Source organism: Ramularia collo-cygni (assembly GCF_900074925.1).
Source record: "Ramularia collo-cygni strain URUG2 genome assembly, contig: RCC_scaffold04, whole genome shotgun sequence".
Classification (NCBI taxonomy): Eukaryota; Fungi; Ascomycota; class Dothideomycetes; order Mycosphaerellales; family Mycosphaerellaceae; genus Ramularia; species Ramularia collo-cygni.
Genome location: NW_019716258.1, coordinates 1,395,271 through 1,420,458, shown reverse-complemented (window position 1 = coordinate 1,420,458; position 25,188 = coordinate 1,395,271). Strand labels below are relative to the sequence as shown.

Genomic DNA, 25,188 nt, shown 5'->3' with positions numbered 1-25,188 from the left:
CGTGGGAATGTCCCTACCGTATTAAACACCCGCCTATATTATTATACTATACTCGAATCTATCTATTTCTCCTTACTCTCCAACCCTACAAACTCCATGTGACCCCTCCATCTCTGGGTGGCAATGTTCCCGACTGCACCTCACCTCAATTCTATCAACGCCATCCAGGTCTTTGGGCTCGAGGGTCTGAAAGTAATATACGCGAGATGAGGTAGTTTGCAGCTTGCTGTGTATGACGAATCGACGGGTGTAGACATGGTGAGCTGATGTTGATGAGTGTGGTGCTCGTGTACCGTGATGCTGGAAAGTTTGCTTCACCGTGGTGTTTGTCTCGTATTTGACTCGTTGCTTTGGAGAGATTCCGATCGTAGTACAGGTCAAAATTGACCCGGTTGATGGGTAGATCAAGTTGAAGACGGGGATGGAACCTCGAAGTTGGCTGGGCTTGAGAAATGAGAACTGACTGACTAAGCAGATCAGACGAGAATGTCTCTGCAGGGGCTGTGAGGATTGGTTGCTGGTTCTAGGCTTATTATGAGGTCGACGATGATAATCATGCGGATGCGCCTGGACGCGAGGCGGGTGCCAAAGGGCGTTGCTGTGAAATTGGTGTCGTCGTTTGCTTTGACTTCCAAGCATGGTCTTGCGAATTAGCCCTCCTCAAGCTTCCCAGATCTCCAACCCTGCCCGATCGTCCAAGTCCCATAGACTTTGTATCTGCTAGGTATCGGTCCTTCTTTTAACGCCTCACAAGGATTGTGTCGCGTGTAGCGTACCTCAACACTCTCAACACCCGCGAGCCCGTCAAGCCCCTGATCCGGCCTTCGATCTGCATTTCCACAACCCCCTGGGAGAGTATATGCCGAGATAGCCTTCCATATAGGATCGCTTCCGTTGACATTTGGGAAGTAGTGGTCCCCATCTGCCCCGCAGAGCTTCAAAATGAGCTTGATCTGCAGCGAATCGCCCGACAGCGACTGCAGACGTGACACCCATCGACGTACTACCCGCTCGGTCAACAAAGCGTCGTTGCCTCGTCTCCATACACACAGCTGGACCTTGTTGATATGCTTGAGAGGCTCGTGAAGGGATGATGTCCAATCGATGAGTTCGGGATAGAGGTGGCGGTCCTCAATCACCACGGCCGCCGTCCTCTTCACATACTCCCTGTACTCCGCGCTGAACTTCTTGCTARCGCGAAGCAATGATGCTTGCGGTCCTGACGTCATGTCTGCACTTACAAGTCGCGATTGCCATGCAGAGAGACCCAGGATAGGATCGCCCAGGTCGAAGTCGCGCTTGAATTTATCATATATGAGGTCGCGCAGCTCGCGCGGCATGTCCATGAAGCGGAAAGGCGGATCGTATGCCATGTTGATGTTGACGGCGATGATGATCGTGTGTGTGAAAGAAGTGACGAGAACTGACGAGATGGTGGTGTTACTGACATATGACGAGCTTGTTGCTGGTGATAAGTAAGTGTGGTTGCCATGGACGCGAGCCCAGAGACGAATTGTCGAGAATCAACCGTACCTTGGGTTTTTGGGTTTGTTGATGTGTTCCTTCCCATTCTGGAAATAGATCGGCATTTTACATGGAAGGGTGGATGCTGGCTGTCTGTTCCGCGTTTTGCCTTCTCTAGGTACTTTCCACCTTTCAGACATTGAAATCAACACTGTCACTCGCAAACACCAATACATTACAGCACAAGATGACGGACCATGGATTTCCATCGCCTACCACCATCAGCGACGGAGACAATGAAAATGAGATACAGYACTTCAGATTCTTTGACCTCCCTCGCGAACTACGCGACTGGTGCTACGACTACATGATTGGGCCCACATTCCAACCTCAGCGTACGTTTGAAGCAGAGGAAAACAGCGGCACTTATGTGAATCTCGATGATTGGGCTCTGCATATCGCTGTCAAAGCACCACGACTTACGAGCATTCTCTGCGCCAGTCGGGAAATGAAATCGGAGTATCAGCAGCGCATCATCAAGCAGACCACCCTCGAAATCTACGACCACGGCGAACTCCCGACATTCCCTTTCGACCCAACACACTACGCCATCTCAAACTTCGACTGGGTGGTCCACGCGGACTGTTCCGGCACCATACTCAATGAGTTTGAAACGGACATTGATGCTGGAATCGCAGCGGTAGCAGTCTGGATCAAAATCGCTGTCAGAAAGCTGCAGAATTTGAAACGCCTTGGAGTCTTCTTGGCACTGCCAGACGAGGCCATTGATGAATATTGCAAGCGGCCAGATTACTCACACAATGCTTACATCCAAACACATCTGCAAGCGATTACTAAAGTTGACGAAGTGGAGCGGCTGGAGGTATTTCGTGGTGGTCTCCCCACTTTACAGGCGAAGGAGGTGCCGGACGAGAAGTTGCTATTCGTTGGATGGACCAAGACGAACGGATGGGTGGCGCCGAAGTCTACTGATGGGGGTCATGGAGAGGCAGGTCTTCATGTCGGGACTGGGGGCTTGTTCGCAACCGACGGGGAGGGTTTGGCGGAGTGATAGCTATGACGCATTAACAGCAGGTAGCAGACCAGGGCATGGCGCATGAAATTACGACGGGAAGAAGTGATTAAGGAGAATATAAAGGACTGCAAAGGTCGAGATGGATGGAGATAGAAGCATGTGGGAAGCACACTCAGCAGTGTATCTAGCTTTACTGCTTCGGMGATGACGGACATGAACAAGGAGTGAATTTTGTTACTTGCTCAATGCTACGGTGAAGAATGTGATCTCAAAGACCGAGAACGTGTCACATAATTTTTCTCCTAGTTCGAAAGCGGATTGGGATTGTAATGAAGAGAATGTGGGCGCTTACTGTCCCGGCTGCTGCCTTCTTCGCGCTTGCCGTCTGTACTTTCCCAACTTCGCAATCACGTCAACCTCGACACCCAACATTCTCCATCCACTACAACAAACCACCGCAGCAGGGAGAGAATGGCGTCCATTGTCGATCCATTGCCGATCGCCATCTGCAAGGAACTCGACAACGCGCGGCCATTCAGGTTCTTCGACCTGCCTCGCGAGTTGCGCGACTGGTGCTACGACTACATGATCGGACCGACAGTGCAGCTGTCTACTCTGCGCGAGATCTACGGGCTTGGTTATGACTCTGGCGAAGAGTCAGATATTGATTCTCGCGAAGAGTCAGATACCAGAGATCGTTCGGACTACCTGATTGAGGATGAATGTGCTCTGAAACTGGCGATCAGCGCGCCACCAGTCATCAATCTCTTGTGTGTCAGCCGCGAGATGAAGATGGAGTACGAGCAGCGTRCTGCCAAACAAACCGAGCTGATCGTGCATGACCACGGGGTTAACGACGGCTTCCAGCCATTCGAACCCGGCGCCATTCATGTCCCACACTTCAAGTGGGTCACGAAGATGAAGTACTTTGGCGTAGTGCATTGCAAAGACACGATTGATTGCGAGGTCGACACTCTGAACGCGGCGAGCTGGATCCGCGCAACCATCTCCATGCTGGGCAGTTTGAATGGCGTTCAAGTCAACTTGGCGCTCCAGTGTCTACATCCGGACAACAAGTGCACATGGCCTAGGACAACGCACATTTCCAGCCTTCCGAAAGCTTTGAGGGAGATGACAGAGGCTCATCCCGTTACGCGGTTGCGGGTCTTTGGGTGTGGCGATCATAAGATGTCGGAACTTCCGGAAGACTTCGGCGAGGATATGTTGTACGTGGAATGGACCACGAAGGATGGCTGGGTCGCTCCAAAGTCTGTTTGATGAGAGCTGGCGAGATGTGGACGTTGTTGCTGAGACTTATGAGGGGAGAATGACAGATGAGGGGAGCTAGCTGCAGAGAAGGTCATGGCGAAAGTGGGCAAAGTAGCAACAATGACTGAAGCAAGGCATTGCCGATACAGCAGCAATAATCACGAAAGCTGGGAAACAGCGATTGCTGGGAGAAGGTTGAGAGCGCAAGTTTCGGCAATTTTCGCATGGACTTTCTGTGCGATATTTCCAAGTACAGAGTCAATCCACTTACATCTTTCAATGACTGTATGCCAACCACGGTGAGATACCTGCAAGGAGGCCTTCAGTCTTCCCTTCCGAATAGCGCTCCTCTTCTTTTCCTCAACGGAATACTCGTGACGTCCTGCCCGATTCTCGCCTTCACTTCCCCAAGCTCTATTTTCAGACCCTTCAGCTTCTCCTTGATGCCAGTCGCAACATCAACCTCTCCTTCTTCTTGAGGTGTCAACGACCAAGCCACACTCAGATGGAATTTTCCGTCATCCACTTCTCTGCTCTTCGAACCTTGGTAGAGTAATGGCTGCCCAGCCTCTCCAGCTAGCTTATTACAGACATCCAGCAATTTTTGCAATTCATTGTTCTCCGGACGTATGAGACTCAACACCAGAAACCAGCGCGTCCCATCTTCGTTGGGATGCCATGTCAGTTTGTTCGGAGTGACCGCGAAACCTCGAACGCCGGTCGTGCTAATCGCAGTCTTCAAATCCGCAAGGAATTTGTCTTTCTGGGCAGTCTTGAGCGTCAGAGGTCGGGAGAGGGAGATGTGCAGTGGGAGTTGAACGCCCAGGTCATTTTCCAGGAGGGTGTGGATTTTTTTCCCCTCGGTCTCCTTGTCCTGAATACTGGAGACCAAATTCTCGAGTACAATTTGCTGATTCTTTTCCGGGGTCCCTCGAGTGGTTCATTAGTATTGACATTAATTCATCTGTGCCATCCTGTACAATGCTTTGAAGAGAAAATGAATTGGATTCTCACGCAGAGCTGTCAATATGAGGGATTCTCCAACGAGGTTAGACCTGGGTTATACAAGGTCTCCCAATCTCCCCTAATGGGCCTCCATTCCCTTCCAAACATGGCTGTTTCGAGAGAGCAGCCTCAAGACTCGGTTTTTGTAGAATCCTCACATTGACAGCTCTGGCAATATGTAGGAAATGAATACAATGAACGGCAATTCATACTTACACTCCAAATAAACATGCGCAGGCCAATTCCCCGCTACATGCGGTGTGACTCTTTTCCGGCCTCCGTGTAAAGAGGGATCATCCTGTGTGCTGGTGCGTACAGTTGAGGAATACAGGTCGCGGAAATTGGAGGGCAGGGGCGGAAGCAGGTTATTCTCGTCCAAGAGTTTGCGTCGCTTTGCTGTGTGTTGTTCGATGTCATCGTTGTCGTCTTCCGAGGAGGAGGAATACTCGACGAGACCCATTGCAATGCCTCAAGAACGCGAAGGATTGATGTCGAGGCTGATGACGAAAGGGACGATTGGGTGTCGTCGGCGCCGCGTGTGTGGTTCAAGAGGGACCCACCTATCCGGACATCCGCCGCGATCCGAAGAGATTTTGGGCTGTCGTACCTGCCAAGCACGTTCATGACGTAGACTTTTTGCAGGGCAAGGACGACGCGTCAGACGCTCGAAGGATGGCGAAGCTCTTGTGGTCGGGGAACTTGGTGCTGATATCCTTCCTTTCATGTGCATTCCTTTTTCCTTCTTGTGCGCATATTCGTCTATCCCTCTCACACTTGTAAAGCTACCAATAATATTGTCAACGAGCTGAAATGTCGGCAGCCATGGATTCCAAGGTAAGATAAGCTTGAAACCCGCAGGCTGTTCCGTCAGCTTYGTCTTGGTGAGACGATGGCATGACGACTGACTCCCGCATTCCAGTCTGCCGCTGCAGTTCTGATTGACCCTCTCAACGCTCCCGAACCCTCTGCCGAAACTGGTCCTGGGTCGCATTTTGGTTCGACGTATGCTGCAGCACCCGCAGTACAGAAACCCCGCATCACCAAGACGCCGTCGCCGCCAGCTGGTCGCTCCTCTTTCAGCTCGAAGAACCCATTCCGAGATGGTAGCGGAAGCAGAACTGCCAGCCCCCGTGAAGATCCTCCACCCTATCGCTCACAAGCTTTTGGAGGTGAATCTTCCCACCGACGAGCTGTGAGCAACAACAGCAATCCCCGCGCTGGTAGCCAGGGACGCTCACCTCGAGCCTACGACGCAGCCAGCTTGTCTCCAAAAGAACGCGGACATCGTCGGCGAACGAGTTCGTTGTCTGCTCGCTACCCTGGCGATACCAGTCACCTACCATTGGAATCGATCATCAAAGWCAWCAAGAAAGCGCACCGCTCTCCACACTTGAACAAGCGCCATCTTCCCGGTCCCGATACGATCGATCGATTAGATCCCGCATTGGGAGGTCGTGCATACCMTCATGAGGGTCCATATGATGCTGCTTTGTTGGCGAGGAATTCGAGTTACAAGATCTCCCCCGTGGCTGCTTTGAAGGAGACGAATCAGGAGGCTTTGAAGGCTACTCCTCAAGAGAACATACGCGATGCACTTGAAAGGCATAAACCGTTGGACGGTGTGGCTCACATTCCACCCGGGATGGTCGATCGATTTGGAAGAACGTACAACTATGAGGAAGGTGCCGATTTGATGCACGAGGATGGGCCAGATGGACCTGGATATAAACGATGGGCCGGAAAGGTGAGAAGAACCACACAACTAGTACGATGACGGGGTGCTAACGTGATGAACCATAGGACTATCACAAAGATGATCTAAAGGGGAAGTCTGAACCTACCTTCTCCCTTGACCGAGCACTTCAGAGACACACCATCAAAGACGAAGGGATAGAGATGTCGGATCGCTCGCCCGGCCACAAAAAATCTGGATCCAAGGACCTGAGAGATCCAGTCCTGCTAGCGGGAGGAGAAGGGAAATATCAAGATATGGAGATCGCTGCCACCAACGACCACGATGCAGGTGGCGATGCCGGCGTGCAGAGGAGTGGAAGCTTGCGGGCAGGATTGAAGAAGCGAATTGGAAGCTTGAGAAAGAAGAGAGCCGACAGCTGAGTTGACTTGAGGATTCTATATAGCGCTGTATATGATGATGATTGTGCTTGGGTATAGATGGGATTATTTGAAAATATCTAAGCAATGGCATGGAACTGATCAATAGTTCAATACCTCATCACCATCTCTGAAAGCTCTGACGCAGAGTGAAGTCGGACAAGAATGTTGTTAACTTGTTTGATGTGGTGCGACATGGAACCACAACCGAATTCCCACCCTTCCATCTTAACCTGTGTGCTTTCTCTCATCAACGCAGAAGTTAATGGATAGGTAGAAAGTGAAGCAGCTTCGACTGTTCACAGGTGGAGATAGTTCTGGAATAGCTTTGCGAGGCAGATTGGCTGAGAATTATTCCGGCAGAGTGAGATACCGCACTACACTAGATGAAGAATGTGCTTCCCGCGCCAGACCCTATCCGTCCAGTAGCCTTGTGCCGCGTGCAAGTGAATGAAAGCTTCCCATCGGATCCGAAGCTCCTCGGCTACGCGCGGGCTTTTGCGGGGAGAGCGAGCTCGGCGACACGGGCAACAAGCTCATGATGCTAGCCTGGCCGTGTCTACCCTACGTCTTATTTCACTTGACCACAGAATTGTGTACACATTTCATCCTCGCCCGTCTCTTTGAATAGAAGACTGCGAGCTCTACACCCTCAACATCCCCCCCAACTATGGCCGCCCGCCGCGCTATTGCCAGCCGTACGCTCCAGAACCTCACGCTTCGCCCCGCCGTGCGAATCGGCAGCAGAAGAATGCCTCAATCGGCCAATGCCAGCAAGATGGCGRTGCGCAGACTACACGCCACCACCGCCCACCTCGCTCCTGCTACCACTTCCGCTGCGTCCACCGCCACCGACTTCCCCAAAACACATGATAAAGTGGAGCAGCCGGCGGACACGCAGAACTTCCTCGACAACAAGTTTGTCGCCTCACAAGCCACACAATGGATCGATTTGCACGACCCGGCCACCAACAACCTCGTGACTCGCGTACCGCAATCCACAGATGCGGAGTTGAAGGCGGCGGTGGATAGTGCGGAGAAGGCGTTCCCGGCGTGGAGAGCTACCAGTATYCTCCACCGACAGACGATCATGTTCAAGTATGTTGCCTTGATCCGTGAGCATTGGGATCGTCTGGCAGCTAGCATTACTCTGGAGCAAGGCAAGACTTTTGCCGATGCCAAGGGTGATGTTCTGCGTGGACTGCAAGTCGCCGAGCAGTCTTGTGCCATTACCAGCGATCTAAAGGGTGAGGTGTTGGAGGTGGCCAAGGATATGGAGACGAGATCGTACCGTGAACCTTTGGGTGTCATTGCTGCCATTTGCCCATTCAACTTCCCTGCTATGATTCCGCTGTGGACAATTCCCGTTGCTGCTATTACCGGTAACACCATGGTCATCAAGCCTTCCGAGCGGGATCCAGGTGCATGTATGATCTTAGCCGAGTTGGCCGAGAAGGCGGGATTCCCACCAGGTGTTGTCAACATCATTCACGGATCTGCCAAGACGGTGGATTTCATCATTGATGAGCCTCGTATCAAGGCCATTTCATTCGTGGGATCCAACAAGGCGGGTGAATACATCTACACCCGTGGTAGCGCCAATGGAAAGCGTGTTCAAGCCAACTTGGGTGCGAAGAACCATGCCGCTGTCCTCCCGGACTGCAACAAGAACCAGGCTTTGAACGCCATTGCAGGTGCTGCGTTCGGTGCTGCTGGTCAGAGATGCATGGCTCTGTCTACTCTGGTTCTCGTGGGTGAGACTAAGGAGTGGGCACCTGAAATCGCCGAGCGAGCAAAGGCCCTCTCCATGAACGGAGGTTTCGAAGAAGGCGCAGATCTCGGTCCCGTCATCTCTCCTCAAGCYAAGAAGCGGATCGAAGACATCATCGCCACTGCTGAGAAGGAGGGTGCTACCATTGTTCTTGACGGTCGTGGCCAGAAGCCCGCCAAGTATCCCAATGGCAACTGGGTGAGTCTTGAAAGCGTCCCACACCATGTCCTTCCAACTAAAGTGATACTTCTAGGTTGGCCCAACAATCATCGCCAACGTCACGCCCGAGATGACGTGCTACAAAGAAGAAATATTCGGCCCCGTCCTCGTCTGCCTCAACGTTCCCACCCTCGACGACGCCATCTCCCTCATCAACGCCAACGAATACGGCAACGGTACCGCGATCTTCACCTCTTCAGGCGCCACGGCCGGGAAATTCCAAAAAGAAATCGAGGCCGGACAGGTGGGAATCAATGTTCCCATTCCCGTCCCGCTTCCCATGTTCAGCTTCACGGGAAACAAGAAGAGTATCGCAGGTGGCGGTGCGAACACTTTCTATGGCAAACAGGGCATTTCGTTTTACACGCAGCAGAAGACCGTCACGAGCTTTTGGAAGAGTGAGGATGCTGTTTCTACGAGGGCAAAGGTTGATATGCCCACGCAGTCGTAGGGTGTTGAATACTGGGGGAATGGTTGATAGGATACGTGGAATGACATCGGAAAGATTGTATTTCTGAACGGCAAGATCTTTAGCCTCCATCGTGAAGAGCTTAGTGATTGCTTTTGGGCCTTTCGCATGTACCTCTTATAAAGAGAGCGTGGCTTGTGTTTTTCACGCAGGGTAAGGAGCTTTGTCGCTCTCACCGGGAGCGCTTCGTAGAGATGTTGGAACATGTTTTGATGGAGGTTTGAAGCTAACGGAGAAATGCGAACTTGGTCTGGAGATTTGGAAAATCGATTTCATGATCAGCACTCCCCGATGCGTCTCGCATTCTTTTCGTAATGAATGACTTCAGTCAAAGCAGGACTACCGTCATGCCGCAGATGGAGCTTCATGATGGACAATTGTGAAGGGGGTCTCGGTAAGCTGGAGGATCCGTCCTGCGGATAGAGGTGACCATTCACCTTTTGAGTCTTCCTCGAGGATTGGTACGACTATGTGCAGCAGTGCTAGGGACGGGTGAGCAAGTCTTATTGTGTGTTGCTGTCGGTTTGCCTTCACTTACCTGCCGGGTTCGGGCCGAGCTCCGCCCGTCAGTCGTTTCTTCTGCCACAAGGTTCTTTACATCTTCGCTCAACAACATGCGTCGATCTAATCTGTCTGGTTATCTCCTACCTTGGGAGATCGACTGAAGACGCGGCTCCCTTGACCTTCAGGCGAAGATATACTGCTCTACACTGCGCAAAATCCCACTCATTCATCAAGTCTAGACGGGTATCGGTACCCTCAGCATCTCCGCATATCTCAATGTATTCTTACTCGACCCAACATCCGCCAGAGCCGGATTCACGCAAGCAATAACAACCGTCCGACACTCTCTCTCTTCCTCGGGATCGAAAACATGCTTCAAAACCCTTGTCAAAGTACTCTGTCGAATTGGAAGTCTTGCCTGTTTCAAACCTCCCAATCTCCTTCTCTTCATTTCAAACTCCGCTTTCCCTCGAACTCAATCTTTCAACACAGACAAACTCATGTTAATCTCCCTCGTCTCACGCATCCGATCGGCTCCATGCTCCGCCACATCTCGAGCAGCTTCTGACCCCGCCAAATCAACCAGGTAGAGGAATCCACTTTCCCCTTTCGGCGCCGCAGAATTTCCGATCCGAATCCGACAAATGCTATGAGAGCGAGAAGAAGCATCATTCTTGACCGTCGAAGCCGTTTGTCGAAAAGACGCAGCCTCATCGAGCAAATCCAGCACTTCGCCTCCGTCGTATACACGATGTTCCACCGCGCCCGCCAATTGCGTTGCTCCAGACGCATCTTGAAGGATCGATATCGGTTGCCGAGAGGCCAGTAAGTCGAAAGCAGCCTTTCCAGCAAGATCACAGATTGTAATGTAGACTTCCTGTTCATCATCCGCATCGCTCATCAGTGATGAAACCGCCAATTTCTGAAGTTGACTAATCGTAAATGTCTTTCCAGAACCAGTCTGGCCGTAAGCAAAGAGCGTCCCTATCCCTCCTCCCTGAGCAAAAGTCACAAGATCGGCAATGAGATTCTCGTAGATTTCCTCCGTGGTTGTTTCGGCATCGAAGAGTCTATCGACTTGATATTTGGAAGACTAGACTACTTTTAGCTACACCACAAGATATCATTGACGCTGGATGTGAACCTTTAGCATGGGAGGCCGTGTGGGATGATGATAAAGATCATGGAGATCCACAATCTGAGCTCCGTTCTCATCGGGTGCACGTGGGTGTACTGCGCATGGGAAGCCTGCTGCGATGTCTGTCTCTAGCATCGGACGAATTCGAGCGCCGATGATTATATCTGGGTTGAGTTTTTCCGACATGATGGTTTGACCTTCTTCTTCGACGGACGTCGCTTCGTGGCGGCTAAAATGCGGGGCCGGCTTGGTAAAGTCGAGTGAATCTACCAACTTTTTGTAGACGGCTGCGTTTTTTAGATAGAATTTGTCCATGATGGCTTTTTGATGGTAATGGAATCTTTAAATGAAGTAGCTCTCTCAATGTAGTATTCCAATCGGTAAATGTGATATATAGACGTGCTCGATAAGATGGATGCCTGATTGCCGTTTCCCAGGCAACAATCCCCGTTCTGCTCGTTCTGATCCTTGCGCCTGCGGATTCCACTACAACGTGCTATCGAAATCGCTTTGTGCTCTGCAACGAGCCTCTCTTTGCATAGGAAGCTGACTCTTGATATCCAAAGGTCCGCTTTCATTACGTTTTGCAGGCTTGGCTCGCTGCCAACGCAACGGCGCCAGGATGCTCCAGAAGGCTCTGTGAACATGGAATATCTCCGATGTAAAGAAACTGTACAGCCCGAACATTGCTTGGAGACCAAGACGGAATATGTTATGAACTTGCAATTCAGCCTGGCTTCTGTTCGGCTGCTACCAGCTGTTGGTTAATGTAGCATGCTGTTCTATCCCTAACGTTCCGTATTCATTCATCATATCTCGTCATTCGTTCCTCGGCACCCAACTCGCTTGTTGTAGGTCATGAGCTCGGTGCTCCTTCACAAAACGCAAGCCTGCGAGCCGTCCTCCTTGGGGTCGCATGTTGGCGTCTCAACGCAATCCGGGTCACCTTCCTCGTCAAAATTGCACTGTCTCTTCTCGTTCGTGGGCAGTGCATCTCTCTCTTCCATAGTCACGCTCTCGCTTCGCTTGATCTTCGAAACGCAGTATACGCTCCCATCCTCGTTTTTGTGGCACTGAGGGTTGTCGATGCAAGACTGCACGCCGTCTTTGGAGACGTAGCATTGTCTCTTCTGGATATTGTCCCGCTTCGATATACAGCTCACTGATCCATCGTCATGGATAGTACAGATTGGGTTGTCGATGCAGCCTTGTACGCCATGTTCATCGACAAAGCATTGCTGGAAGAGTGTCTTGTCAGCGTTTGTCGAGAGACGTGTGATGATCCAACCATACTTACTCTCTTTGAAAGAGGAGCTGCCCAGGCAAGAGCCGCAAGGGCAACCGTAGTGATAAAGACGGCCTTCATGTTGACGGGTGATGAGCTGTCTTGTCTTGTGGATTCGATAGAATCGCTGCAGGTTGAAATGGGATGCACTGTAGAGTAGTGTGTATCTTGTTCAAGCAGTAGTTTCCTTGAAAAAGAAACTCTAGCAGATCTTGAGAGGCGACCATGTGCAACTTTATAGATGGCACCTACTCTGCAATACCCATCATGCTGCTTGCGGAAGGTAGTGCATCATTACGCTAAGGCTTCTCGTGTCCGGTCGACTCGATGCTTTGAGTGCTCGTACATTCCTTCAAATAGGGCAGTGTTGCAGAGTTGCATCATAGGTCTGCTGTTCAGAGGTCGACTTACGAGCGGTTGCGGTGACACTTTGCCATTATTGATTCAAAGATTTTCGCGAGATTCACTCAATCGGGGCCTTCCCGACCCCTCCACGGAAGACGGGGCCGGGATCGTGACGTCAAAGCGCCAAGACTCTAAAAATACTCAGGGGTCCATGTCCAAACTTGGGCGTGCTTCTTGCCGTCTCTTCGTGTCCACCTCGTGTGGAGCGAGAACGCCCACGGTAACGTCAAGAACATCGCTTCCCACCGAAGGTGGCGTGGGCATGATCACCAACCTCTTTATTCTCAAGAGTCAAGAGCAGTCATTGGAGTCGGCCGCTACCGGATTTCTTACGTGCGTACATGTGGCCTKAGCATGCGAGAAACCATGGTCACCACACCGCAAACGGTGAGCTGGAGCTTGTAGCAAGGTGTCTCCAGCTCCAGATATCTCGACATGCGTATAGATAGAGCTCCAAGCTACGCTGAGGACATGGCACGACACAGCCACTCATTCAAGACGACAGCATGCACTTGATGAAGAAGAAGAGCCGAGGCCATGAATCTCATGAGAGGTTGCAGGAAAGATCGATTGCCTGTTCTGGTTGTTCTCAATCCGGATTATTGAGTTCTTGAAGGAGTGGACCAGGAGAGATGGGCTGCACTCCATGACAAGACTTCATGCAGTGGAAGATCACCTAACAGCTTTAAGTTGTGCACGCGTTGTCGTTTGCGCTTGAGAACGCATCGCACCCACGACGCGATTCTTGGYGCAAAGTGCGGCAGTCCTGCTTCTCGCGGGCTCATTATCTACACGAAGTCCCCTTTGCACACTATTGCCGTGATAATTAATCTCAGGGACCCACTGGCCTCAATTTATACCGGAACTCTCCTGCCAAGTATTGGATCTAGGCACTGACGAAGTTTCAATATCCGGAGATGATGCTGAAGTGGCTGAGGCTGGACTTCAAACGCCAATCGCAAAGAGCAGACAACTACACCTTCTCCCCTCTTCGCACTGGATAGTTCGAAGCCATGCATACTGTCACGACTCACAACTGATCTATCAACGAGCAGGCGAACATACCTGTGTCCGCATCGACAAAGTAGGCGAGCTGCCGGTGCCTCCGATCAGCCGTGCAACTGCGAGGAGTTAGCTCCTTTGCTCTCAAAGCTACCTTCAGGCTTCTAGAGCTATAACGGCGCAACACTGCGCGAGGCCCACGAACTGTCTATCTAATAAAGGCTGGTGCGGGACTACCAAGACACATGTCAACCTACGGGTTTGGGACTAGGCCGTGGCATGTCTTACCACATGTCTCAGAGTTGCAAGGTCCAAGTCCGGGTCTGAGCGAGCTACATCTCGCCCAATCCCTTCTTTTGGTCTATTTTCACCAGTCAAAGTGCTCTACGAAACGTCACCTCTRGATGTCCCGGCAGTCTCGGCTATTGCATCTCGCCAAGTTTCATCTTCGGTACGGTACCTTCAAGTTTCGACGACTACTGCGGCGCAGGTCGCCGATCAAAGGGTTCGCATCAAAAGGTGTCTGGACGGCAGGCAGGGCCTTCAAAACTTCGTCACCGTGCTGGGCGTTGATCCTGAATCCTGAATCCTGCTTCTGGCCATTTCATCCTCGGACCTGCAGGTGCAGTTCAGCTGTCGTGGGTCCTCATCAAACAAGTCGAAAAAACAAAGTTGAAAGCACTATGCAGATTGGCAGCGTTTTCCCCTTTAGTCTTGAGTGTGTGATAAGGTAGGGCTTGAAATTGTATTCTGTCCGGATTGGCAGCGACGAAATCGGCCAGTGCTTTGGACTTTGCTCCGCTAATCAATGGATAGAGTACTGTACCTCCTATGTACAGGTCGCGCCAATGCGATCGCACTTGGCACAGACGGAACAGCCCAGCGATGATCACTCCAGCAAACAGCTAGCTTTGGTCATTTTATCGAAAGCAACACCCCTCCCCACTATGGGGTAAACAGCACTAAGCACACTGCTCTCACTCGTGATTTGCCACGGTCCGCGGCAACATCATTCGGTTCGCCGGTCCGTGTAGAATAGCGCTCTTCATGCATGGCGCAAGAAATGGTGCCCAAGCTTGCGCAGGTTATATCCAAGATCACACACATTCACTCTCACTTATTAGTCGCTCTACACAGGTGCCGAGCGAAGCCGTACCAAACTGTACGGAGTATATGTCTCTACCGCGGAGATTGTATCCAATCATTCTGGATAAGCTCAAGGACCGTCTCCAAATCGTCTTTGCTCCCCTTGAAGTCAACGCTGGTTGCCGTGGCTAAAGGCGATCACTCATGCGCGATTCAGGTACCATCACACGCGGGACCTAGGTCGATCATGACATTGCCCGTAGCGCTGAGGCCTAATTCAGGCTAACGTAACGGCGGGCAAAAGGTGAGGTCTTCAAGGGCAATCTACATATGCCCTTGTTGCCAGTCTGTCACTTCCCTGTTGATCGGCCTTACGAAGAGCATCCTGGCTCTATACCATTCCTAAACATGGGACCCGGCATCACTTCCATTTTCGTCCTATCTCTGCTTACTGCAACAACCTGGGCGCAATCACTGAGCCCCGAAGCTATCGAGGCCGCTCTCGCCCTCCCAGAATGTGTCACAAAATGTGGCATTGAGATTCTGCCAAAGTTCAATTGCACAATAGGAACCGACTGTTACTGTTCTCGAAAGGGGCCAATCGAGGATGCAATCGCATCCTGCGTTATTGGAGGATGTCCGTCTCTGGGTGACGCTCTAGCAGGTCTCAAATTCCAGGCTCTGACATGYGGATACCGAACGGATCGTAACATTGGACCACTCACCTCTGGAATCGCGTACGTTCTATTCGGATTGGCATCTCTGTTTATGATTGCCCGCTTTCTCTCTCGTTGGCCTCGGTTGAGAGGTGCTGGACTGAGTTGGGACGATGGTAGGTCCTCCATGCACGAGTGGAAGAAGTTGCATACGGGAAGCTGACCAGGCTACAGGCGTTGTGTTGATGTGCTACGTTCCAGTGGTTGGCGTGACGGTCTGCTGCGCTATGTTACAAACCTTTGGAGCTGGAAAGGACATGTGGACGTCAGACATTCACTCCGTTCTTCACTACGCGAAGGTGTGTCCCTTATCTTCCACGCAACACTCCACAGGTGACTAACATCGTTCACAGTGGTTCTACGCAAGTCAGCCATTCTACATCTTTGCAGTCTTCAGCACGAAGCTCTCTCTGATCCTCCTCTACCTCCGTATTTGGCCGCGAAGGCGTGGCGATGTGTGGACATTTTTCCATGCCATGTGCTACATCATGATCTTCGTGCTCATGGGGACTGCAATTGGTGCTACACTGGCCATGATCTTCTCCTGCCATCCCATCTCGAATGCCTGGAGGTACGCCAACCGCGCAATGGGAACTTGCACCGATCGTGTGGCTGGTGCTTACGTCTACGGCGCGTTGAACATCGTCTACGACTTGATTGTGATTGCTCTGCCTATCCCCGGATTGCTCCGGCTGAAGGTATCAACAGGGCAGAAGATTGGGTGGGTAACGTCTCGAATCGTTTGTGGCCTTCCAAAACTGACTCGTTGTAGGATTATGTGTTGCTTCCTGGTCGGGCTCGTCGCTACAGCCTGCAGTATCATTCGTATGACTGAGCTCCAGGGTATTACAACTGCCCGAAACATCACGTAAGTTCACAACACATTCGCCAATCTAAGCAATTATTGACCGTCCTTGACAGATGGGACTTCACTGCCGCTGGCTTCTGGAGCTTGGTAGAGGTGTACGTGAGCATGATATGCTGTTGCATGCCAGCCGTAAGCAATCCCACCCCTTCCTCCGCACTACATGACATGCAAATTCTAACATGATCTTAGATGGCTGGTCTCCTCAAACGATGCTGGTACCGCGCCCAACACCGCGATTCAATGGGCGCCTTCCGAACAGTCAATTCCCCGAGCTTCGACATGGTCAACTCGGGCAAATCACAAGTGGACAGTACATGGACCATGGATGAACTCGATTCTCCCGGGGGAATCGCGGCCATGCCTGCTATTGAACCGCTGCAAGAAGTGCAACAAGTACACACAAAAGCTTGAATGAATTGGAAAAAAATCGGTTGGGATTTGTTGTTCCAATGTATGATTTTTGACATAATGAATGAATGATGAAGCGCATGGGTCTTTTAAATGTGTGTACATAAATATAGCTTCTACAGCTTTCAAATCTCTTTGTATTCTTGATGATGTCCTGAACAGCAATCCCGATCTCCTGAGCGTGCAATTCACCTATCTCGAGAAGTTGATTTCATCTTGATATCCTCAGGGGACACTTCACGCATCTCGAGAGGTTGTTTCCAGCGTCGATCCTCTTTTATCGAACTCGGCTCCCATAGCCCTCTTACTCCCTCGGAATCTAGCCCGGGCTGTATGTAGTTCAAACTTCACCAACATCCCTGTTTTCTGTTGGGCCATTTGGAGTCCAGCCCGCGTTTGGGGCACAGAGTCCGAATGTCGATCTCTGTGGTTGCCACGGAACGCCCCTCGGCCGCGGCTGGGGCCTCTCTCGATGGTTTGATTAGAGCGAACTCCTCCGTGAAGCCTATTATATGAACTCGGAGCTTTCCGGTTCACTTTCTGCCATCCCATAACGCCACCAATACTAAGCTAGGCAGATTTTCAAGTTTTCCAATAGCTCCAATGATTATTATTACATCAATGGCTGTAGGAAATAGATTAACGAGCGTCGCACTTCGAACTCTTCACATTCTTTGTATTTGCAATTGTTGGGCTAGGAGTTACCGCCTTCTTATGCCCGTTTTTCTCCTGGTGATCGTTTTGAGGGTTAGGGTTGGGGTAGCGTGACATCAATATGTGAAACAATGAGGTGGTTCATCAGGGATATTCTAAGCAGGCGTACAGGTAAGACATAGTGATGACTGTAGCTGTTGTACGATGTCGTCTTTCTGCGTGACTTAGTTGCTCATCTCGTCGTACTTATGCGCTCATTCATGCGAGGAAACATAATCCAACTTGGAAGAACATCCCCTTGCCATTCTCACGACTCGGCCTACGTTACGCTTCGGCCATTGTTTTGTAGTCTAGAAGTCGTCGGGTGCTCTTCTCATCAAATGAAAGCAGAGTCCGGATCAATTAAAGCGATTTCAAACAAGGCAGAGATGTAGGCATTGATCCTTCTCAAAGACTTTCATTCACCGCACAGCCACTCACATATCTATAGACTCCCTTATAGTATACACACCATCCATCCGATTTAATGAAGAACAAGAAGAACATGGAAAGCAAAACCACCCTCCATTCATCCCACTCAAACGCCTTGTATTTTCCATCATAATCCATTAAAGACCCATTCGCTTGCACGAAGAGTTCCGGGTCCTTGCAGAAAAAGCAGAGCTCAGTCCCATCGATTTCCATCGCCGGAAACATACGCTCTCAAATTCCATTGTACGTCCCATCTTCAGTCTCTCAATCTCCGTTTTCGTAGAGAAGAGCACCTCGTCGACAGTGGTATTCTTCCGTAACGATCGCCGCACATCCTCAGCATTCAGTTCGACCTGGCAGCATCATCGCTCAGCGCCTAGTTCTCCGACAAAGGAGTGGCAGGCTGCCCTCCAGCACCCTGAATGCCCAGCTGTCCCAGAATTAGACCCACATCCCTGGCCATCTCTCCAGCTTTCTTCGCGGCTTCCGCAGAATGGATGGCTGCCTCCGCAGCGTTCGTTGTAAGTTGCAGAACCAGCTTCACAAACTCCGGCCGAGTAGCAGCCAGATCCGCCGTGGTCAAAACATTCGCTATCTGTTTTAGTGTCTCAGTGTTGGTGCGATTCAAGTCATTTGCGGTTTGGCCGTTCGATCCTGAAGATGCGGTGATGAGACTATCGAGTTTGGCTTCCAATCGGCCAATTCCAGGGTCTCGGGCGACAGCCTGAGCCGCTGCTCCTGAGATGAGACGCAAGGCGTCGTTCTCGGCTGGAGCGGGCTCTGGAGGAGGCGATGGAACACGCTCAGTGAGTTGGAATTGTCCTCCATCTCCATCGAGCTGTGTAGGCCCCAGGGTTGGACTGGCCATACTGGCCCAGTCTTCGTCGTTGTCACCTGCATCAGTAGGTGATACAGGTCCGTACTGCTCTACAATATCGTTGCGCGCCTGCTCGACGGTTCGCCGTCGAACTAGCTCATCAACATATGCAGACTTGGTAGACTCGATGTCCATCTCGGAAAGGTCGGACAACGGGGAGGTGTCTCGACTGTTGGACGCATCACCTGACTGGGAATTGCTTGGACGAACACCCGATTTCTTCTTCTTGCGTGACTTTTCACGAACCGCTTTAAGAGGATGATAATCTCCGCCATCGTCCTCGCCCAACTCACCGCGACGACGCTTAGCGGCACGTTGCGCTTCGAGTAGATCGTCCTGTTCGGCCTCGGCCATTGAGGACGCACTCGCTGAGGTTCGTCGACGTTTTCCAGCATTGACCCGGGCAGGACGAGAAGCAYCAGCAACTGCTTGCGAGTCCGCAGCGACCGAACTCTCCTTCTCCAACCGGGCGGCAAGAGCGTTGAAGTCAGTTTTGGTCTCTGGATGATTGATCAACGTCGACTTCAAAGCGTGAAGGCGAGAGTCACCAATGTCGGGCGCGGCTCTCAATATCTGTTGTGCGGTTGTTGCAAATTGGAGGTCGCCCAGTATGGCGGTGACTCGTGGGCCGAAATCTTGCGTGGATTCTGGCTGTATTATGGTCGACAAACTGGGTTGCGTAGTGGCGGAAGAGATGGGTTGCGTGATGGTCGATGAGCTGATTTGCACTGATGTGTTGGAACCAACTCCCGGCTGAAGTGGTGCTTCAGCCTGCGGTTTCGCCTTGGCGTTGGGAACAATCTTCGGCTGGCCCGGGAGCTTTATCTTACTAGCGGGCTTCGCCTTGGGAGTGGTCTTCTGAGGTGTCTTGGTGGCCTTTTTCGCGGACGCTGGCTGCTGTGGCGTGACCACAGGTGTAGATGCACCAGCCGCCACGCTGGCGGCGGGTGCGGGCGCAGGCGGCGGCGGAGGCGGAGGCGCAGCTTCCACGATGCTCAACCCTTTGGCTATGGCTGGAGTCGGAATCTGGACCGGAGCTTGAGCTGGAAGCGGAGCATGATGTACAACTGTAGTAGTAGCGGGCGGAGGATTTGTGTACGGGTTCGGAATCGGCATGTGTACAACAGGATTTGGGATTGCTGTTGCAGAGACAGGATGGGCCTTCGCAGCGTTCGCCGCGGCGGCTTTGAAGTCATCCTGTTTCTGCTTCTGAACATTCTGCTCTCTGATCTTGGCCTTAGCAAGCTTCACATATGCCTGGAACTCTTCATTTTGCTGGCGATCGGCCTTTTGAGTGAGTATGGCCTCGAGTAGCATCCGTAGCTTGGTGTCGTTCAGGGCGTCGAAGTAGACCTGCTCTACGGCAGCAGACAAGTCGTACTTGCCAGACTCACGGGCACGCTCCATGGCAGCCTGCACAACTCGCTGCAATTTGGCACCGTCGTACTCGTAGTGCGGCTTCGGCACCTTGATTAGTGGCTGGAACTCCTTTGGGACCAGCTCAAACTGCTCCTCGCCGGTATCGACCATGTATTGCCAGTGCTTCTGCAACATCTTGTTCCATATCGCGCACCACTTGGCCATCAACTTGTCGTAGTTGCTGTCCTTTTCATGCCCGCGCCTCCGCTTCTTATCCGGATCCTCACACTCCTCCAGCCACGCCTCCTCCTCCCGCTCCATCTTCTGCTCAAAGTCTTTCCCATGCCAGGTCGTGCCCTTGGCGCCTTCAAAGTCCCGCTCTATGGTGTGCCAGAAGATGCGGCTAAAAAGGTCATCATGTCAGCCATGTCTCACTAGCTTTGCGCCAAGGCTCATACACACATGTCGGGGGAGTCGCCATCCCAGTCTTCCGCCTGCTCCAACAGGTACTCAAGGAGACTCTCCTTGAGCTCGACAGAGAAGGACTTGGGACCGACCATGGCGGCGGAGATTCACCTCGCCCTCGTTGGTGGGTGAATGCGCGTGATAAGGGATGGTTGGCGCCGGCGGACACGGTTTTCCAGAATTGGCCCGACGGACTGCCGTGTTAGCGACGATTGTTCATAGCATTCGTCCGAAGCGGTAGCAGCAGTGGCAGAGGGGAGATGGCCAATTCGAGGTCGTCGTGAAAGGGCGAGGTAGGGCGGACGACTGGGAGTTGTCTGTTGATTAAATGCTGACTGAGCCATGCCAAGACTTTCTGCCCCCACATCTTCATGCTCGAATGTAAGTGTCACCCTCTGTGCCCATTTGATGGAAGAAATATCCATCATCATGACGAGACACAATGWTGTTGATTGTCGTCGAGGGATGAGCTGATTTTTCGTCTCTTGCTTGTCATGACAGTCCATTGAGATTTCTTCCCACAAATAATGTCAGCCATACGATCCGCACCCACAAGCATGTACCGGCAGCAGTTACGCGCTGTGACGTGCATGCCTTTTCATCCTCCTTCTCTCCATATATTATCTTTCAAAGTGTCATCCATTGCGAGACTCTCTTCTCATTACAATACCACCACGATTTCTTCGCAAAACAGATTGACCGCCCTCACCAGACAATTCGCCACTACCGCACGACCAGCTTCCAACATGTCCAACAACAATGATTCCTTCAAATTGGAAACCGTCTTCAATGTGTTGGTGATGCCTGCTCACTGTATACAAAATCCATGTCTGACAATCTCGTAGCACTGGCAAGACTGCCTTGATTACTGGGTGAGTACTCTTCACTCTCGATCGAAGACATTCATCTCGTCGTTAGAATGCACCCGAAGTAAGAATGCTGATATGTGACAGCGGTGGATCGGGAATCGGTCTGATGGCCACACAGGCTCTTGCTGTGAGTTGTATAGCTCCGCGAGATCGCCATACGTCTGACAACAACTCCAGGTCAACGGTGCCAAAGTGTACATCGTGGGACGTACCAAGGAGAAGCTCGACACGGTGGCGAAGACTTATGGACAGGGTATTTCCGGGCAAATCATCCCACTCGTCGCAGACGTGTCCAAGAAAGCCGACATCGCAAAGCTTTACGAGGAGATCTCCTCCAAGGAATCACACCTGGATATCTTGGTCAACAATGCCGGAATCTCCACCAAGACCTTCAAGACGGAGTCCTCTAGTGCCGAGGAGATGAGGAAGAACTTGTTTGACAACGAGGAAGCCACATTCGAGGACTGGGATGATGTGTACCGCACAAATGTTTCGCAGATTTACTTCATGACCACCTGCTTCTTACCCCTCCTGCAGAAAGCGACAGGAAAAACGCACGGATGGTCTGCTACTGTGCTCAACATCTCATCCATGTCTGGAGAGGTCAAGACGATGCAGCATCACCCTCAGTACAACGCCAGCAAGGCTGCAACCATCCATTTGACAAAGATGCTCGCAAATGAGATCCAGCAAAACGGCCTCAAGATTAGAGYCAACTCCATCGCTCCGGGAGTCTTCCCCTCGGAGATGACGGCCGGAGAGAGCGACGAGCAGCAGAAGTCTCAGTAAGTTATTGTTGATCACGAAAGGTGACATCGGTACTAACCGTCAACGCAGCATCGAAAAGGAGAAGTACGAGGACAAGACGTCCGCTCAGCGTCCTGGCAACGACAAGGATATGGCAGGTGCTGTGCTCTTTGTCGTGACCAACCAGTACCTCAACGGCAAGACCGTGACAGTTGACGGCGGGTACGAGCTTGTTGCGGGTACCTAGATTTTGTGTACGAATAGGAGGGCGTGGGGACGTTTGTCGCGTGAAGCAAGACATGAGCACGAGTTGCGGCATGTTATGATGTCATGAAACCAGAAAAAATAGATAGGTCCATCGACCGGCCGCATCAAATGAGTTGAGCGCACTGTAAATATTTCACTTTCATTGATGTGAGACTTTGACGAAAACACACTTCCAAACGTCACGCTGCAGACGAACGACTACGCTAACAATCGCTCACGCTTAGCGATTCATTGCTCCTCGGTCCCATCATAACGCCAGATGCACCTCACTTCTGTTCAAATCCCATATCATGCCCATTCACTCAAAACTCTTCTTCCCGCCAATAGGAGCCAAACTAGCCGGGATATTCTCACAAACACCCACATAATCCTTAAACTTCTCCTCATTCTCCACAATCCCCTGTCCAGTCCAGAACATCGTCCATCCACTTCCCGGAATTTGCCACATTCCATCACAGCGCTCGAAATACCATTTGTTGACCGGGTTGTCACTTCTGGAGCGCCAGCAGACACCTATGATTACAAAGTCAGCGGGTAATTCACTTTGCGGAATGGAATGAAATTTTGTTTTTGAGAAGATAGACATGCACATACCATTGGGAAAACAACTCCGAACCATGGCTTGGAATACCACATCCGCTACCCCGGAGCTGCCTTGGGAACTTTGCAAGACGGCGAATTTGTCGAGATAGGGAACGAGTCTCTTGGGATCGTTTGTTCCGGGAGGCATTTCCCAGGTCAATATTGCTCCGCCTTCGTATTCGCCCGCTATGATCAGTCCCGCGACTCGCCCATCGATTCGGTTGAGGTAATGCTTGACGTTGAGTTTTCTTCGAAAGGAGTCTTCGATCAGGTATACTAGTCTCGCGAAATCGACCCTTGGATCACTTTCTAATCGTAGACTCGTGGTTCCGTTTTCTGGGACTTTCCAACCTACTGAGCGGTGCGTTGAAGGGATGATGGTGAGCGGMATCCCCTTGCGCAATACGGTGGAATTGCGGCCTGCGCCGGTTTGGCCTGAACAGGGGTATGGAGATGGGGAGGTGCTGTTTTCGGGATTTCGAGCGGTGGGGAGCGAGGAGGAGACGAGAGGTTTGTTTGTTAGGAGGTTGTGGATTAGAGGGTTCTTTTGTCGACGGGTTCCGGCTCCTAGAGATGGGAGGCGGGTTCGGGAGGAGGATGCTGCTTCGTAAGGTGTTACGATCAGAGCTGAAGAGGCTGAGGGGAGAAGATCTAGACATGACTGAACGAGAGTCATGTTCGCGTGGTGTTGGTCGTAGACTGTTGGAGTGGTTTGTGATAAACCGTTTTCGGCTTTGAGAGCGGTAGAGTATACGCCGAGCTCTGAGGAGATGCCGGAATATTCTTGTTGGAGGTTGATGAACACGTGAGCTCCATCTCCGCGTTCTTTGCTGGGAATACCGCCAATGCTGTCGAGGACGATGATGCGGTCTAGAGCGGTAGCCTCAGCTTCGGGATGCTTTCCACTCGACGCATCAAGACCTGAGAGGTGTTTGGTCATGGCTATCATGGCGTCTGCACTGCAGACTGGGACGAGCTGTCCGGAGGCCGTGTATGCTAGTGATGGAACGATGGGAATCATGCCTCGCTTGAGAGGATCCATGACCAGATTTGGCATGCCAACCGAGAGGTCTCCATCTCCTGAGAATTCGAGGGCGTTGGGAACAGCGCGGCCTCCTTCGGGGTTATGCCGATCAATGGCATCGCAGAGACGATCTGCTTGGAGAGCAAAAGCTTTCCGAATGGGTTTCACATCAACCGGCTCCTTCGCTTCAAGGCCTGCCTTTTCTGTTGGTTGGTTTGAAGCCACTACCAGGACGATTCTCATATCCAGCTTCACGAGCTGACCAAGAGTCACCRCTAGACCATCCAGAGTAACATCGTCAATGTCCTCTGGACCCCTCAAGCAAACCAATGCAACATGGAGAGGTTGCTGAGGGGAAGTTGCAGGCTGATCGCGGATACCTTCCTGCTGCGTGAACTGAGGCGTATCGGCAATAGCTCTGGCAGGCGTATAAAGACCTCCCAGATTGACTCCCAGCCTGTCCAGACGATCCTGATCTCTCATGTGGCGAGCATTGCGTTCGTCTTGAATGGCAGCCGAACGTTTTTCCTTTCTGCTTTCTGGGAAGCGAGACAACCATTGCTTAGCATCTCGTCGAGTAGCATTTGCGTTGAGGACGTTCACAAAGAGATCTCTCTGAGCCTCGCCGTCCTCGGAGTAGTTGCGAGAATGTCTGCCATTGATAATAACGTTTCCTGGACTTGCTGAAGTTATTGGTGCAGGAGTTGTGGAGTAGTGGCGGGAGCAATTGAGAAGGGTCACCTTAAGGTGTCCGCAGGCTGTCTTCGAACTCGCCAGTGCAGCCATTGTTCCATGTCAGGTTGTTTGAAGAAGCCTAGAGGAGGGAGTGCAGGATCAATGTCCCCAGGAGAAGCCGAAAAACCTGGGGTGAGGAAAGAGTCACAAGGCGTGAAGACGATCTGCGTCGTCGTCGTAATCCTGTGCCGGCTTCCTTTGCTACCACACAGTTTCGTGTACTTGCGAGGCGGAGATGAGGGACTTATATACGATCTGATAAGAAGAAAATGACGGCGCTTTCGCCGAGCGGTTTGAAACTAGCACTAAATTTGGCGAGTGGGGTGACTCAAGTGTGCAAGTCGGTGAGCGGACCAAAGCACACTACAAATGAACTGTTCT

The 25,188-nt window shown here is 51.6% G+C and overlaps 11 protein-coding genes; 5 read left to right on the top strand and 6 right to left on the bottom strand.

Annotated features, from left to right (window-relative positions):
• Positions 1 to 650: 650 nt before the first annotated feature.
• RCC_03657 (uncharacterized protein) lies at positions 651 to 1,373 on the bottom strand (the record flags this gene model as incomplete). Its single annotated transcript, XM_023768944.1, has 1 exon — positions 651 to 1,373. The coding sequence occupies one exon, from the start codon at positions 1,371 to 1,373 to the stop codon at positions 651 to 653; it is 723 nt and encodes a 240-aa protein (XP_023624712.1).
• Positions 1,374 to 2,971: 1,598 nt separating this feature from the next.
• RCC_03656 (uncharacterized protein) lies at positions 2,972 to 3,778 on the top strand (the record flags this gene model as incomplete). Its single annotated transcript, XM_023768943.1, has 1 exon — positions 2,972 to 3,778. One exon carries the CDS (start codon positions 2,972 to 2,974, stop codon positions 3,776 to 3,778), a length of 807 nt encoding a protein of 268 aa, XP_023624711.1.
• Positions 3,779 to 4,091: 313 nt separating this feature from the next.
• Positions 4,092 to 5,234, bottom strand: RCC_03655 (uncharacterized protein; the record flags this gene model as incomplete). XM_023768942.1 has 2 exons in its annotated part: positions 4,092 to 4,699; positions 4,991 to 5,234. 2 exons carry the CDS (start codon positions 5,232 to 5,234, stop codon positions 4,092 to 4,094), a joined length of 852 nt encoding a protein of 283 aa, XP_023624710.1.
• Positions 5,235 to 5,584: 350 nt separating this feature from the next.
• RCC_03654 (uncharacterized protein) lies at positions 5,585 to 6,889 on the top strand (the record flags this gene model as incomplete). XM_023768941.1 has 3 exons in its annotated part: positions 5,585 to 5,608; positions 5,694 to 6,518; positions 6,575 to 6,889. 3 exons carry the CDS (start codon positions 5,585 to 5,587, stop codon positions 6,887 to 6,889), a joined length of 1,164 nt encoding a protein of 387 aa, XP_023624709.1.
• Positions 6,890 to 7,556: 667 nt separating this feature from the next.
• Positions 7,557 to 9,327, top strand: RCC_03653 (probable methylmalonate-semialdehyde dehydrogenase, mitochondrial precursor; the record flags this gene model as incomplete). XM_023768940.1 has 2 exons in its annotated part: positions 7,557 to 8,855; positions 8,911 to 9,327. The coding sequence occupies 2 exons, from the start codon at positions 7,557 to 7,559 to the stop codon at positions 9,325 to 9,327; spliced, it is 1,716 nt and encodes a 571-aa protein (XP_023624708.1).
• Positions 9,328 to 10,324: 997 nt separating this feature from the next.
• RCC_03652 (uncharacterized protein) lies at positions 10,325 to 11,302 on the bottom strand (the record flags this gene model as incomplete). XM_023768939.1 has 2 exons in its annotated part: positions 10,325 to 10,942; positions 10,994 to 11,302. 2 exons carry the CDS (start codon positions 11,300 to 11,302, stop codon positions 10,325 to 10,327), a joined length of 927 nt encoding a protein of 308 aa, XP_023624707.1.
• A 560-nt stretch (positions 11,303 to 11,862) lies between these two features.
• RCC_03651 (uncharacterized protein) lies at positions 11,863 to 12,353 on the bottom strand (the record flags this gene model as incomplete). XM_023768938.1 has 2 exons in its annotated part: positions 11,863 to 12,225; positions 12,285 to 12,353. The coding sequence occupies 2 exons, from the start codon at positions 12,351 to 12,353 to the stop codon at positions 11,863 to 11,865; spliced, it is 432 nt and encodes a 143-aa protein (XP_023624706.1).
• Positions 12,354 to 15,095: 2,742 nt separating this feature from the next.
• RCC_03650 (uncharacterized protein) lies at positions 15,096 to 16,760 on the top strand (the record flags this gene model as incomplete). XM_023768937.1 has 6 exons in its annotated part: positions 15,096 to 15,597; positions 15,656 to 15,780; positions 15,835 to 16,202; positions 16,254 to 16,349; positions 16,403 to 16,478; positions 16,539 to 16,760. 6 exons carry the CDS (start codon positions 15,096 to 15,098, stop codon positions 16,758 to 16,760), a joined length of 1,389 nt encoding a protein of 462 aa, XP_023624705.1.
• Positions 16,761 to 18,258: 1,498 nt separating this feature from the next.
• Positions 18,259 to 20,678, bottom strand: RCC_03649 (uncharacterized protein; the record flags this gene model as incomplete). XM_023768936.1 has 2 exons in its annotated part: positions 18,259 to 20,521; positions 20,581 to 20,678. 2 exons carry the CDS (start codon positions 20,676 to 20,678, stop codon positions 18,259 to 18,261), a joined length of 2,361 nt encoding a protein of 786 aa, XP_023624704.1.
• Positions 20,679 to 21,329: 651 nt separating this feature from the next.
• RCC_03648 (probable 3-oxoacyl-[acyl-carrier-protein] reductase 1) lies at positions 21,330 to 22,446 on the top strand (the record flags this gene model as incomplete). XM_023768935.1 has 5 exons in its annotated part: positions 21,330 to 21,376; positions 21,429 to 21,455; positions 21,537 to 21,579; positions 21,630 to 22,237; positions 22,290 to 22,446. The coding sequence occupies 5 exons, from the start codon at positions 21,330 to 21,332 to the stop codon at positions 22,444 to 22,446; spliced, it is 882 nt and encodes a 293-aa protein (XP_023624703.1).
• Positions 22,447 to 22,764: 318 nt separating this feature from the next.
• On the bottom strand, positions 22,765 to 24,858 carry RCC_03647 (related to Amino-acid acetyltransferase, mitochondrial; the record flags this gene model as incomplete). XM_023768934.1 has 2 exons in its annotated part: positions 22,765 to 22,979; positions 23,061 to 24,858. The coding sequence occupies 2 exons, from the start codon at positions 24,856 to 24,858 to the stop codon at positions 22,765 to 22,767; spliced, it is 2,013 nt and encodes a 670-aa protein (XP_023624702.1).
• Positions 24,859 to 25,188: the final 330 nt, after the last annotated feature.